The 15610-nt window shown below is 32.6% G+C and overlaps 1 protein-coding gene across 1 annotated transcript; it reads right to left on the bottom strand.

Moving 5' to 3' along the window:
* Nucleotides 12171-15366, bottom strand: LOC109725802 (probable protein kinase At2g41970). The gene is made up of 8 exons (XM_020255167.1): nucleotides 15243-15366; nucleotides 14233-14399; nucleotides 13622-13869; nucleotides 13383-13509; nucleotides 13023-13296; nucleotides 12744-12876; nucleotides 12569-12655; nucleotides 12171-12468 (listed from the first exon to the last, which is right to left on the bottom strand). Exons 2-8 carry the CDS (start codon nucleotides 14315-14317, stop codon nucleotides 12346-12348), a joined length of 1077 nt encoding a protein of 358 aa, XP_020110756.1. The 5' UTR covers nucleotides 14318-14399; nucleotides 15243-15366; the 3' UTR covers nucleotides 12171-12345.

Here is a 15610-nt window from a genome sequence, read left to right as displayed (position 1 = left end):
AAAATAGAATTTATTAGTCAAAATTCCTCAATAAAAGTACAAATTAGATTCGCCAAATGTTTTAAAAATCTAATCAAAATAAACTATGTATGCCGTGAGCAAGAGATGATGATGACGATTCATATGATAATGATGTAAATGTGAACGAGGTGTTAGGAGATGGAATATTAATTCTAATAATAATTCACTAAAAACTATTTGTATGATGTGTTGGTTGTTAAAAGAAGAGACGTGTCCAAGTATATATCTCTCTAAAAACAGTTACACGAAGGAGTTTAATTAGTTAGAAACCCTAGATTATATATATATATATATTTATGTGTGTATTTATAACTCCTCTAATCAAATCTTTTAATTTGGCGTTAATTTTCTAACTTGTATACTTCAAGAATAGTTTATTCATCTTAATATACATAGTTTGATAACTAATTTATGTGTAGTGCAATTTTTTTTTTTGAAAAAGAAGAAGAAGATGGTTTCGAGTTTCCCACAATCGGACAACATGGAAATACGATTGATTCGTTTTCATTACTTGGTAAGAGAGATTATGAAGAAAGAATTGACATCTGTGTGTTTGAAAATACGAAAAAATAAGGTACGATTTGTAACGATGATGATGAGATAAGATAGTGAAAGGTTGCTTTGTTTGTATTTTCCTTTCTTTTTAATTATTATTATTATTATTATTATTATTATTATTTTGGGTAAATTATAGTAAATTTTTTCGTCAATATTCGTTTTTTTCACTCTTCTTTACTGATTTTTGAAAATCTATATTTTGTCTTCATAAAAATTGAGAAATGTTCACTTCGATCTCTCTGTAAGTGTTCTGTAAGAATTTATTTCTATATTCTATTATTATATATTTATTTTATATCTAAAATATTTTTGAAATTTTCATATCAGATGCACCTCTCCCTTCCTCACTGACGCCCTCGGCCGCACCGTCTCGCCCTCCTCTATCTCGTCATCGCCTACCCCTCTGTCCGTATCTACACACACGCTCCCGCCCTCTTCCGTTGTCTCACCCTCTCCCTCGTCTACCTTTATGTCCACGCCCACTCTGATTTTCTCTCTACAGTCGCCAAAATGAAAGGGTGGCGAAGGTGCTGGAGGAGCGAGGGAGCAAATAGAGGAAATAGAGTCAGAGCTGGGGTTGACAGAGACAGGGAGGAAAAGAAGCTGCGAATGAGCAGAATTGAGGAGGAGACGAAGAAGATAAGAGACAATTTGGTCATTTTATCATCAAAATTAATACCATATCCTCATGTAAATATTTTTATTTTTTTAAAGGGCAAAGTATTGATTTTTGCATGACAGCGTCAAAGGTAAAAAAATCAAATTTTAACAGAAAAATTTTCTATAATTTAGTCTATTATTTTTATAACTTTTTAAGTTTCTTAAATTTTTTTTTTCTTTTTGGGATCTTTATGACGGAAACATCAATTATGAAAGGGTTTTTTTTTTTTCTTTTAAAGAAGAATTAAAAAAAAAGTTTATTGGGAATTTTGATAGGAGATGCAGACACTCGTTTTATATTTTTGTTATAATATATATTTAGAAATGCGGTGTTTATGTAAAATTGTTCTGGCACTAACAACTCTTTTGTTAAAAATTATTCTTTTTTCTTTACAGCAAAAGTAGAAAGAGTTTAAATGAAAATTTTGATTGGAAATTCAAAAACTCGTTTTAGATTTTAATTACTTTATATAAAGTTTAAGAATAATTTTTAACATATCCTGTAAAAACTATAAAAATATTTTATCTATCACCAACATATTCTTCTTACTTTAAAAATTTTTTTTTTTTTTTTTTGAGATATACTTTTAAAAAATTTCTTCGAATATATTCTTTCCCACTAATGTTTACTACCGCAGAAAAAGGATATTTTAGATAAAAATTTAAAACTCTCAATAATAGCAAGAAGGTATATAAGAAATATTCCTAAATTTTAAAATTTTTATTTGCTAAAATTGCGCAAACAGTTACGTAATAATACTTAATGTCGATAATAATAAAAATATGCCAAATAATTAGGATAAGAAAGTGTTCCAAGTCAATTGAAAAATGATGGGATATGGACATCATATTTTCATTTTAGCCTTTTCTAATTTTTGTCCTTTTCTCCCAATATTTTGACAAATGGCTAGAAAAGGACAAGGACCAACAAAAAAAAAAAAAAGGCCACCCCTTGGATGGAAATGGAAAAGTAATCAGTGTATTAGGCTTAGTTTGGTATTAAGATGAATCTAACGGTATTAGATAAAATAGTGTTGAGAAAAAGCATATAGAGATATTCTTCTGCGTTCTCCGATGGAACTATAAAAAATATATCGTAACTGACTAACCATAATATGCTGAACGCAATATTACGTACGGAAACAAACAGAGCATTTTCTTCTCATCGTTTTTTGCCACACGTAACGCAATCTCCTTGCAATACCAAATGAAGCCTTAGTCGTATTACGTCAGTTATATCTAATCAACAAAACATATTATTTTAAATAAAAATATTTTTTATAAATTTGGATCGTAGCATACATGATTATAACTGACACGCTCTAAGCTTTTTATGTAAAAAGCACAAATATTATATAGACCCAATCAATAATCTTAAAAGCAGGTGCCAAAAAATAGATTAAAAATTTTTAATTTATCATGATTGAAAGAAAGAAAGAAATAATAAAAAAAAACTCCCTCTCATTATTACAATTGTTTCCTCTTGAATAATCTCACTTTAGGTAAATTACATTATCGATTCCTAAACTTCGAGTACACTTTTATTTTACTCGAATATTTAATTTCATCATATCAGATCATAAACTTTTAATACGGTTTTAATTTAGTATCTAAACTTTTCACGATGGTTCATTTTAGTTCTTATTTTGGATTGAGAGTTCTTCTTTGCACCTATACTTTTAAAATAATAACTAGTGAAGTAACTCCCGCTTTACGGCGGATGAATACTAAAATTAATAAATAATAAAATACCAATATAATTAAAAATAAAATATTAATAAAGAACAAAATATCAGTAAATCAATACTAACTATAATAATTAATATAAAAAATTATACTTAAAATAATTTTAATATACATTATTTAAATAGACAAATAATATGAATAGAAAAAAGCAACGAATACCAAGAAAGTAAATTAAGAAAAAAAATGAGGAACATGCAATATGTGGAGTAAACATCATAGCCACAATTGTTTAAAGTATTTTTATAATTATTTCACTAAAAAGATTCGCACATGAAGAATATAATAAACAACACCGATGCCATCGCTAGTCTTATCGACAACGTGTATAATGTAATGGAGGAGGGTCGAAGGGCTTCATCGATTATGCTCATGGCATTAGGAGAGCAAACGATACACGTTTTAGACTTTGGAAAAGAAAAAAGGTAAATTGGAAGGATGCCTGATGAAAGACGTGACATTCTCGTTTTCTCCACTATTACTCTCTATTAAATAAAAAGTGAGGAGATTACTCTATTAAATGGAAAGATAAATACTATTACTCACTCTATTAAATGGGAAGATGGGAAGATTATTTGATTAAATGGAAAGGAAAATAAAAGATGAAAGGATTAGTCTGTTAAATAAGAAGGTAAATGGGAAGGTGAAAAGAGACTCCACTCGGATACATGAGAGGAATTATCTGATAAAGGTGAGCCTAATATTCAATAGAAAGGATGAATAGTAACACTGTTAGCTAGGTGGCCCAAATTCCACAGAATTCTGCCACGTCGGATAGAAGCCACAGACTCCACTCGGATACACGAGAGAAAGTATCTGGTAGAGGTGAGCCTCATATTCAATAGAAAGGATGGAGGAATAATAATACTGATAGCTAGGTGGGCCCAAATTCAACATAATTCTGCCACGTCGGATAGAAGCCACAGAAATTAATAGTTTTGTATAGATAACTATTGGTTATAGATGTCCGGTATATTTTATGCAGGTCAAGATTTTATTTTATATTTGTTATGTTATTATATGGCAGAGACTCAATATGATTGTACGAAATTTCCTACTGAACGTTTTTAGCACGCGTCCACTGGACCAACCATAATGTAGGAGGTGTGATTTAGACTCTGATGCTATATTAAGAGGACTCAGACCTAATTTACAAAAAACTTATACCTTAAGATAAAGATAAGGCGTGATGTTGGTTGACTGAAGCATTTTTTTGAGTTTCGTTTTAGCGTCCCAAGAGATCGATTCAGATTAATCAGATCTAAAGTGGACTGTTTTAATAATCAATATTGAGTTTGAGAATATCTAAATCCGTTCTTCTGGAAAAGCACTTAAATGAAATTTGACTGTTTTCGACATTGCTTCAATTTTAGTTGACATCGCATCATAAATTTATAGTTATAAGAATTACATGGTTAATTATAGAACTAAGTATGTAAGTGTAAACAACGCATTCAAAATTTAAAATTACAGCATCGTTAACCGGCTCAAATTAAAATTTTAAAAATTAAATAATAAAATTAAAATAATTCATAATTTAAATAAATTTTGTAAAAATATAATAGTAAGAGACAATAATGTCAAATCATACAAATACTAATAATGATGATGACATGCACATAAAAACGCCGACCATTACCGAAAGTTGAGTCTAATTGCCGCATATTATGCCAAAAAAAAAAAAAACTCTCGTCGATAATAATATAATAATATTTTATATAATTAAAGTAACACACTAACACACGTTTGTTGTAGAAAATTAAACACCTAAGAATATTCAGAGACACAAGATTCACATCACATATGAAAAGACATATAAATAAAATGAATATATATATATATATAGAGTGAGGCTACTATGCTATCGGAAGGACGGAGCCTTCCGTGCTTCCAGCTCGTGTTGCGACTTTCGAATCGTCGATCGGCTCCGTTAAACTTGATCTAGAGTATTTGGAGTACCTAGAAAATAAATTTTATTATTTTTCGATATCATCTGCCTAGTGATCGAATGGGCTCAAAATCAACAAATTTCAATGGCCGTAGTGAGCCGTTTGCAAGTTTAACGGTGTAGAAATATCCAAATCACGTCAAATTTTGATAGAAAATTTTTTATACTATATAAAACAAGATCAATATCTTTGATTTAAAATTTTAATGTCATATTATTACATTTTGTAAGATTTTTATTTTCAGCCGTTGATTTTGAGCCCCTTCGTTCACTAGGTACTCCAAATACTCTCGATCAAGTTTAACGGAGCGATCGACGATTCGAAAGCCGCAACATCGACAACGAGCTGGAAGCACGGAAGGCTCCGTGCTTCCGATAGCATAGTAGCCTCACTCTATATATATATATATATATATATATATATATATATATATATATATATATATTATATATATATATATATATATATATATATATATATATATATATATGAGTCCGGCTATGGTGCTTGTAAAAGCACCAAACACTTGGTACTTGTAAATTTTTTACCGTTAGATCTATGCCTTTGATCATTTTCACCCGTTAGATTACACTATTTAACCAACCACCCACTCAACCCTAGGGGGCCCACATCATCATAACCGCACATTTCTTAATCCAAGGGCTGAAAACTTACAAGCACCAATGACTTGGTACTTTTAAAAGCATAGGAGCTCAATTCTATATATATATAGTGCATCTGGTATGCTTCTGGAAGCACGGAGCGCTTCGTGCTTCCAAGTTGTTTTCGGTGTTCAGACTTTCGAATCGACGATCGGCTCCGTTAAACTTGATCTAGAGTATTTGAAGTATCTAGAAAATAAATTTTGTGAATTTTCGATATCATTTACCTAGTGATCGAAGTGGCTCAAAATCAACGGCTGAAAATAAAAATCTTACAAAATATGATGATATGACATTAAAATTTTAGATCAAAGTTATTGATCTTGTTTTATATGGTATAAAGAATTTTCTATCAAAATTTCATGTGATTTGGATATTTCTATGCCATTAAATTTGCAAACGGCTCACCACGGTTATTAAAATTATTGATTTTGAGCCCTTCGATCACTAGGCAAATGATATCGAAAAATTACAAAATTTATTTTCTAGGTACTTCAAATACTCTAGATCAAGTCTAACGGAGTCGATTGTCGATTCGAAAGTCCGAACATCGAAAACAACTTAGAAGTACGAAGATTCCAGAAGCATACCAGCCCACTATATATATATATATATATATATATAGAATTAGGCTGGAATACTATTGATAGCAAAATGCTCTTTTTGCCATCAAATTTTTAACCCTTGGATGAGAAATTGTAGGGTTAGGATGATATTAGTCAGTTAGAGTTGAGTGGTCCCCCTACGGTTGAGTGGTCCCCATTGGTTTATAGTATTTAATACAATGACTAGAAATGATGAAAAGAGTTGATCCAAAGGCTAAAAACTTGATAGCAAAAATGACGTTTTGCTATCAATAGTATTCTAGCCTAACTATATATATATATATATATATATATATATAGAGCTAGGCTACTATACTATCTATAGTACCGAGCTCCGGTACTATAGTGTTTGTTTTCGATCTTAGGGCGTTCAAATCAACGATCCACACCGTTAAAACTGATCTAGGGTATTTAAAGTTTTTGAAAATAAAATTTTATATTTTTTCGACATAGTTTACCTTATGATCAAACTATTTCAAAATTGTCAATTTTCAATGGCTATTATGACGAGTTTGGAGTTTAACGGTGTAGAAGAATCTAAATTTCTTCAAATTTTGATAGAAAATACTTTAAACTATATAGATTAAGGTTAACATTCTTGATCTTGAATTTAAAAGTCCTATGCTCAAATTTTAAAGATTATTCAATTTCCACCATCCATTTTGATATAATTTATTTACTAAGTAAACGATATCGAAAAAAACTAAAATTTTATTCCTAAGAAATTCATATACGTTAGATCATATTTAATGGTGTGGATCATTGATTTGAACGCCCTAAGATCGAAAACAAACACTATAGTACGGGAGCTCGGTACTATAGATAGTATAGTCACTGCAACAAAAACGGTCTATAGTGACACTTTTAAATGTAGGTACATGTCAAAAAAGTGTTGCTAGCTAAAATTACCGACACTTTTAAAAAGTGTTGCTATATGTGGGGTCGCTAGGTATATAGTGACAGTTAAAGAGTGTCGCTATAACCTAAAAGAGTGCTGCTAATTTACCAAAACTTATTTAAGTATTTAGCAACCGTCGAAATTCTATCTCGTTGGCTATGGTGGCGGAGGAGGACGACAGGAAAGGATCTTCGTCTAGAATTTCAGTGGATTGAGTGAAGAGAAAAGAAAAGATGGTAATTAATGTTTCTATTTTTTTTTCTTTTCTGTTTGTAATCGGACAAAATGGACTGAGTGTAGTTGGTTGAGTAGAGTAATCTTTTATTTTTGGTTGGATTGGACTTTATATTTAGGCATTGGTAGATATTTTTTAAAATTTTAGCATAAATGGGACACTTACTCAAAAGTGTTCCAAACATGTGTCCCTATAACCTAATTCTGTTGTAGTGAGTAGCCTAATTCTATATATATATATATATATATAGTTGAGCTAGAATACTCTCAAAAGTATTAAGGAGGTGGTGCTTTTGAGTTTTTAGTCCTTGGATGGAGAGATATAGGGTTGGAATGATGATAGTAGGTGGTGGTAGATGGAATAGTGTTTGATCGTTATTAGTAATCAAGAAGTGTATTCAAGGGCTAGAAATCTAAAAACACTAAGAAATTTGTGCTTCTAAAAATATTTTAACTCAATTTTATATATATATATATATATATATATATATTATGATTAAGATAATAAATATTTTATTTTTAGAGAGATAAGTAACACGTTACCTGCTTGTTTATTAAGATAATAATTGAGAAAGAGAAGTGGAGGATGAAGAGGTAAGGGAGATGTAAAAGGTGGCATTCTCCGCACGCAACGGGCAATGATTGGGATACGAGAATAATGTAAAAAAATGACCCTTTTTCAAAAGGAAAAAAAAATCTCAAAAGAATAAGTAAATCTTTTGTAGACATCCTCACACTATAGTCTATTTTGTAAAAAACTCTTCAGCTTTATTTTTTTAAAAAAATTAAAAATATTCAAAACTTATCTGTAAGGATTTAAATGTCGTGGCATGGAATCGTGCCAGAAACATGCCGGCACAGTATGGTACGGCAGGCGCTGAGCCGTGCCGATACGCGCCGATCAAAAAAAATTTTGTGTGCCGACATATAATATATAGCATGAAATATTTATTTTCTTTAGCAATAAAATATTCTAACTATTTATTATTTCTTTTTATCACATCTTTTGAACTTTTTTTGAAAAAATTACTTACTAATTTAAAAAATAGAGAATTTTGAGCTGTGTCATCGATACGGAATTTATATCGTGTCGGTATCTTGTCGGCACGGTACGGCACGCTGGATACGACCCGTGCCGACGGGCACTTAAACCTTGCTTATTTGAACTATGAACCATTCTGAATCGACAACTCAACCTTTTAATTTATTTAATTTGAGTCGGCCTATGCCTCTTTAACTTTAACATAAAAGCTAATTACTTTTTTATAAAATTTATAGTTGCAAAAAATTGCATAAAACATGCTTAACAAATCTGTAAAGATATTCAACAGACAAATTGAAAGGTTAGGTTGCAAAATCAAACTTTTGAATGATTGGGCGGCGAAATCAAAACGATCCATAGTTTACATAAGTTTTATACGTGCTTATCATTTTTTAATTAAAAAATACTATTATCTCGTAGCGTGAGTTTTTGGAGGAAACTGTTACTTCACATAATATTTTGACAAGAGATTTTAAATTCAAATGCCACCAAACTTAGTTTCATTGAATTTGCTCTTAATTCAGTTTTATACGCATATTTTTAGCAACTCAAATTTTTAGAGAACATCTTCTTTATGTATATACATCACCTTCTTTATTATTATTAGTTGAATCCAACCCATACTTTTTGGGATTGGAATAAAGCATTGTTATAAGAATATTGTAAAACTAATACATGAATGGTTGCAAAAATTTATGTTTCGTTTAGAATTGCGAGATGTATTAGTCACCGCACCGTTTTTTAGATAATATGACAACTGAATTAACTGCTATATTATTTTTTCTGAGCTAGGCTTCTATATTTTTGAAAGTATGGAGGCCTTCATACTTATAAGTTATTTTCGATAATGGAGCATCCGATTCGGTGATCGGCTGCATTAGACATGATCTACGTTATTGGAACTATTTAGAAACCAAATTTCATAAATTTTTAATTTCATTTACCTAGTGAACAAGTAGGCTCAAAATGAACGGCTGAAAATAAAAATCTCACAAAAAATAATGATAAAAGACTCATATTTCAAATCAAAAGTATTGTTCTTACTCTTGATATTAAGCAAAATTTTCTTAAAAAATTTCATGTAATTTGTATTCTTCTACACCGTTGAACTTTCAAACGTGCCACATCGGTCGTTAAAATAGTCATTTTTGATATTCTTTAATCACTTGGTAAATGATATTGAAAAATTATGAAATTTAGTTTCCAAATAGTTCTAATTGTGTAGATTATGCCTAATGAAGCCGATCGCCGAATCAGATGCTCCATCATTAAAAAACAACTTATAAACACGGAGGCCTCTGTACTTTCGAAAGTATAGGAGACGTACTCATTTTTTCTCCTGTTAGAGAAACTAATCGGAATTGAAGCAGTTGATTCGACCAAAAATTAGAGTCCTAGTGAAGCTCTTGATGACTTTGGTGTACAAGTGATGTGATTTTTCGCTTAATTTGTCATTCCCTTTTAATTGCACAAATTCTTGTACAGTTTGTCAATAACATATTACTTACCATCTCCAAAAATACAAGAATTTTGGAAAGTTTGGTACAATATGTAATACTTAACTATGTAAAACTCTGCTTAAGATTGTCTTATATAATTAAGATGCAAAGTTTTAAGCTTAGAAAGTTTAATAGCATAAGGCCCACAGGCTTTGTAATTGTTGACCAACAAACCCTAGATATGGCCCTTAAAAGGGTTAGCGTTAGCGTTAGGGTTAGGGTTAGGGTTAGGTTTAGGGTTAGGGTTAGAATGAACAAACAAAATATGATCCACAAAACTTTGTCTCATTTGATATTGGTGAAAATTCTCACTATTTGGTCAAACACAATCAATTCTCAGCTATATTCCTTTCCTTTTCCTAACTAAACATTTATTTTCGAAATAGCAATTCTAGAGATTAGACGGATTTGTACTATTCTTATTATCCTTGCAATTATTATAACTCTCTATCCAAACGCAACAAAAATAAGACAAATATAAAGGTCTCAAAAAGATGATAGTATTGCGAAAACCACTTTTGAGATTGGCATAAGATTTTATCAAACTCTTGTTTTTCGATTGAATTTAATTGAATTTAATAAATTTGATCTGCTCCTAGTAAAAATAATTATGCTGAACTGACTTTTCAAGACCAAAAGAAAAAAAAAAAAAAAACAACCATGAAATTATAGCCTAACCCAAGTATGCACATCCACAACTCAAATCATAGCCTTTGCATGCCAAATAATGCTGGTAATAATACTGATTGTCCCTGGTGCAAGTGGTAAAGAGTTTGGTGATTGATATTCGAGGTTTCAAATTTAAATTCTAATTGATACAAATTTTCAGCTAAGTTTATCTTTTAAAAAATAAATGAAGCGGGTAGTATGCTATTTTTTTTTTTTAAAAATAATGCTTGTAATAATAATAATAATAATAAAAATAATAATAATAGTAATAATAATAATGATGAGGATGATGATGATGATGATGATAATGATGATAATAGTGATAAAGAGAACAAGGAAAAAGGTTGAAAGGGGAGGGGCAAGTCAAACAAAACCAAGAACATGAATGATTGGCCCAACAAAAGAAAACAATGATGCAAAAGGAAAAAAATGGTGTCTAAAAAGCAAAACCATAAAGCATGGAGAAAATTAAACCAATTATATGAAAGGCAAAGAAGAGACACATCAGCAGGGCATGCATTTTGCAATCATTTGCATCTCAGGAAAAGGAACAGGGGATGGACCCCACCACTGAGATTATTATTATTATTATTATTATTATTATTATTATTATTATTTTTTGTGGTTGGGACGATGGGGGTTTGCTGATCTCTTATTAATAACACCCAAAATATCTTTTATAAAATTCAATCTGATTAGTAAATAAATTCTAAAAAAAAATGAAATATTTGAATTTTTTGAAAAAAACCAACACAGATATTTTCATCGTACAGGAATAAATAAGATATTTTTGAGATTTTGAAAAATATATTAGGTATTATTATTATGTTTTTTAGTAACTCGTGCGGTTCAATGTAAAAGTAAANAAGTGAAAAAAAAAAAGAGTATGGAGATCTCCTCAACTATACTATACATGAACCATGAAGAAATAAGACCCTTTTTAGCTTTATCTTTTGTGATGGGCATCTTTTGATTTGAATTATTTTCTAAATTGAATCAAAGTTTGAGTTTTTTTTTCTAAATTGAACTTTCGATTTGTCAGAATTACGACCATTAACAGTAGGAATCGTGAAGTTCACTAAGGGGACGTTTGGTTCGCATAAAACAATTTGAAAAGCTATTTTCGGTATAAAAAATATTTTTTTGCTTGTTTGGTTCGACGAGAAAATATTTTTCGTAAAAATATTTTTACATATTTATGAAAACAATTAAAGTTTTATTTTTTTCGCTGTTTTTCGGCAGAGAACAGAAACTCTTGCAGCGTAAAATTTTTGTCATTCATTTTTTTTCACTGAACCAAACAAATGTAAATTTTTTTCTTTCGACCAAACAAATATTGATGAAAATTTATTTATTTTTCTTACAAACCAAACACTACAAAATGTATAACTTTTCTTTCACCGAAAATTTTATTTCACGGAAAATTATTTTTAAAGCTGAAAAAGTACAAGGAGAAATGCTGCAGCATGATTGCGCGATTTTTCCTTGCAAATTTTTTACCAAATGCTTGATCAGTTTCCAAGATTCTGAAAGGATTATATTTCAGCAAATAAACAGATACATTCGCGCAAAATTCACACTAAAAAAAATTATCAGTAATCAATCTAAATCTCGAACAACAATGCTTTAATGACACGCTATAATTACGATCGGTAACCGCATTTCTCATTTCAGAAACTACTGTTGCAAATGAATCTATGACTCCATGTCCATTTCATAGTAAATTGTTTTGATACAACAGGAGAGAGTTTTGTGGGCTAATATACATGTTGGTAAATAAGAATTGCGACGAACCGTAGATTAGTTTAGGCATTGTGTTCTTGCCCCGGTTTGGAATTGAGGAGAGGTTGCAGAGCCTTGACAACAATCGTCATGTTGGGCCGGAAATCAGATTCGTACTGCACGCACAATGCTGCGACCGCCGCCATCTGAATATCATTGCGAAATAGCACATTTTTAGATACTACATAACTATGTAAATGTAATCGAAAATGAGGAGAAATTGGGAACTTTTGAGGTGAAGAATACCTTAGCAACAGCCTTTGGAGGGTAGTCATTGTTTAGTTTGGGGTCTACACACTGCTTCACTTTGTCTTCGCTCAACCTCGGAGTGGCCTGATTACATTGCGAGACAGATTCGGAAATAGCGAAAGTTTAAAATCCAGTATATGTATCATATCGGAGAAGCAGCTAGAATACGAACCCAAGTAACGAGACTTTGTTGTCCTTTGGGCATGGTGTGGTCGACCGGCTTTCTCCCTGTGAGAAGCTCCAAAAGAATGACACCAAAGCTGTAGACATCGCTCTTTTGAGTCAGTTGTCCGGTCATAGCATACCTGAGAGAAGTAAAAGAATGAGAAAGCGTGACGAAGTTGGCGATGTTGCAGTTTCAAAGAAGAGTAAACCGCTTAATTAGTTACTTGTTGACGTCGAGAACGAAAGTATAAACAATGCTCAAAGCACACTTGGTTTGTGAACTTACTCCGGAGCGTGATAGCCGAAAGTTCCTAAAACTCGGGTTGAGTGTAGACGGGCTGCTGTATCAGGGGACTGGTTTGTGAGATTGAAATCGGCGATCTTGGAGTCATAATCGTCAAACAGAAGAACGTTGCTCGATCTGACGTCTCGATGCACGATCGGAGGCTGAACTTTCTCATGAAGATACTCGAGGCCTCTAGCTGCTCCGTAAGCTATTTTCACTCGCTGACTCCAGCTTAGAACCGGACCCGGTTCAGCGCCCTGAACCCCTTTCCTCCCTGCAGTAGAAAAAAGACAACTATCCACGATCTAACGCGCGGCAAATCTCTGCACGTTAAAAATGAATTCCACAGACAAAATATACCATGCAAGGTGTCGTGTAATGAGCCCTTCGTGGCGAACTGATACACTAGTATTCGGTTACTCTCCTCCAAACAGTAGCCCAACAGCTCCACAAAATATTCATGCTTGAGTTTCGAAACCATTGCCAACTACAATGACCAAAGCGAGAAGCACAAGAAATCGGTTTAAGTTTGTTAACTATAATATTTCAGTTTTGTAGTTTCGTTAAACTTTTGCGGAGCTCAACAAACAAGAATTCACCTGAGCAGCAAAATCAGAGTCAGGCTCTTGCGAGACAGTCGGGTCCAGCTTCTTGATTGCGGCTTGCTGCCCTGTACCCAGAGTTGCATAATAAACGCGGCCGTACGAACCTTCTCCGACCAAAGCCTTGTCACCGAAATTATTTGTTAGTTTGTCCAGCTCAGCCAACGGTACAGCCGGTACCTCAATATTCACCGCCTTCTGGGGACCTCCGCCTCTGGCGGCATGGGGACCTCTCGGCTCTCTATCTACATGACCAGAAGAGAAACTTCATATTGAATTTGTGATGCTGCGTCCGACGATGTTGCAATGAACCATATGTAAATCAACGCGACAAGCCCAATAGAACTAGCTAGTATAAGATTCGTAAGAATCATTAGCAATGACGTTCAAATATTTATGCCATGGATCAAATTATATACATGTTGCAATATATCAACTCTTCTTGGTTCAAGAATCAAGAATTAAGCTTAAATCTGCGAGCATGGACACCGGAATTTGGCCCGTAAAGCCATTGTTTACGGGGTGAAGAAGTGAAATCGACTGAGCAGACAGTCCAAATGAACAGACATAGCAAATGGCCAATGAGGCAGACTGGAATGATCATATACCGGGAGGATTGCGGTTCGGCGGCGGAGTCGCTTGATTGGCCGGCGGGCCGAAGTTCTCTTCCTCGGCGCCTCCGCAGCACAACATGTTTGAGTCACAGAACTGCAGAATCAGCACTTCGGGTGCTCAATGACACATTTCATGAGGTGGGTTCAGTAGCTAAATCAACCTGGAAAAGTCCCAACAATTGTTCACAAATGATTAGAGCTCTTTACAAATCACATAATCAAAGATCATTCTTTGCGTAAACTTTATAAACAACAGCAGATTAGTACATTGTTCCATTTTTGGGGGGGNGAGATTTGAAAATTTTATAAATTTATCCTTTTCCTGTCGAAATAAAATGTCATTTAAAATACATTTATATCATCATTATTACATCTCTAAACTTTTTATACTATCTCATATGTCATTTTCGGCGAACTCGAAATCCTAAACTCTTCAAAATTACTGTCTCATGGAACATTTTTCTGAGTACACAACTGTTCAAACAGTGAAAAATTATCAGCTGGTAGAGATAAATTTGCAAACTTTTGAAATTTGGAGGAAGAAATTTCAAAATTAAAAACTGTAAGAGACAAACAAACAATTTGGGATACTTCAGAAGCCATCTATGCTTTCAAGTTATTTTTGATAATGAAACTTTCGAATCTGCAATCAGTTTGGTTAAAGCCCAGAGAATTTATTTGAAGTATCTAAAAAATAAAATTTATAGTTTTTTATATCATTTGCACAGAAATCGAAAGGCTCAAAATCGACAATTTCAATAGTCGATGCGAGCCGTTTGTAAGTTTCTAAGGATAATCAAAAAATTATCCAAATTAGCTGAAATTTCAATGAATGCAAATACTCTAAAATCTGCAGCGAATTTATCTCTGATTGAATCGAACACACACACACACACACCCACACACAAAAAACAAAAAGAAAATTGAGATCTCATTCTAAATCAGCTCGAATTGAGAGGAAAAAACATATACAAATTTCTCTTCGAAAAGAATAAGAAACTCACCGCAATTATGCAAATTAGGAGCCCAAATCAAAATGATTTCACCGATTCTGACAAAAAAAAAAAGAAAATTGAAGCCAATAATGGAATCGATTGGTAGCGAGAGAGAGAGGGAGAGAGAGAGAGAGAGAGAGAGAGAGAGAGAGAGAGAGAGAGAGGAATGGGTAAGAGAAGGGGTTCGAAGGGTTTAGCGGGAAAAGCGCTTCCATTTTAAGCGACAATCCCTACATCGAGAGGGCTCTGTTTTTTCATTTTTGCGTGCTCTTGGTGTACCCATACGCGTCATACACCGCATTGCTGGCACTCTAGGCGTGGAAATGGTTATGACAAACTTTTGGCTAAATTACATAAAACCGTCCTATAAATATTTA

Source organism: Ananas comosus, linkage group 20 (assembly GCF_001540865.1).
Source record: "Ananas comosus cultivar F153 linkage group 20, ASM154086v1, whole genome shotgun sequence".
Classification (NCBI taxonomy): Eukaryota; Viridiplantae; Streptophyta; class Magnoliopsida; order Poales; family Bromeliaceae; genus Ananas; species Ananas comosus.
Note: the sequence above shows the minus strand (reverse complement) of the source record. Positions and strands in the feature narration are given on the sequence as shown.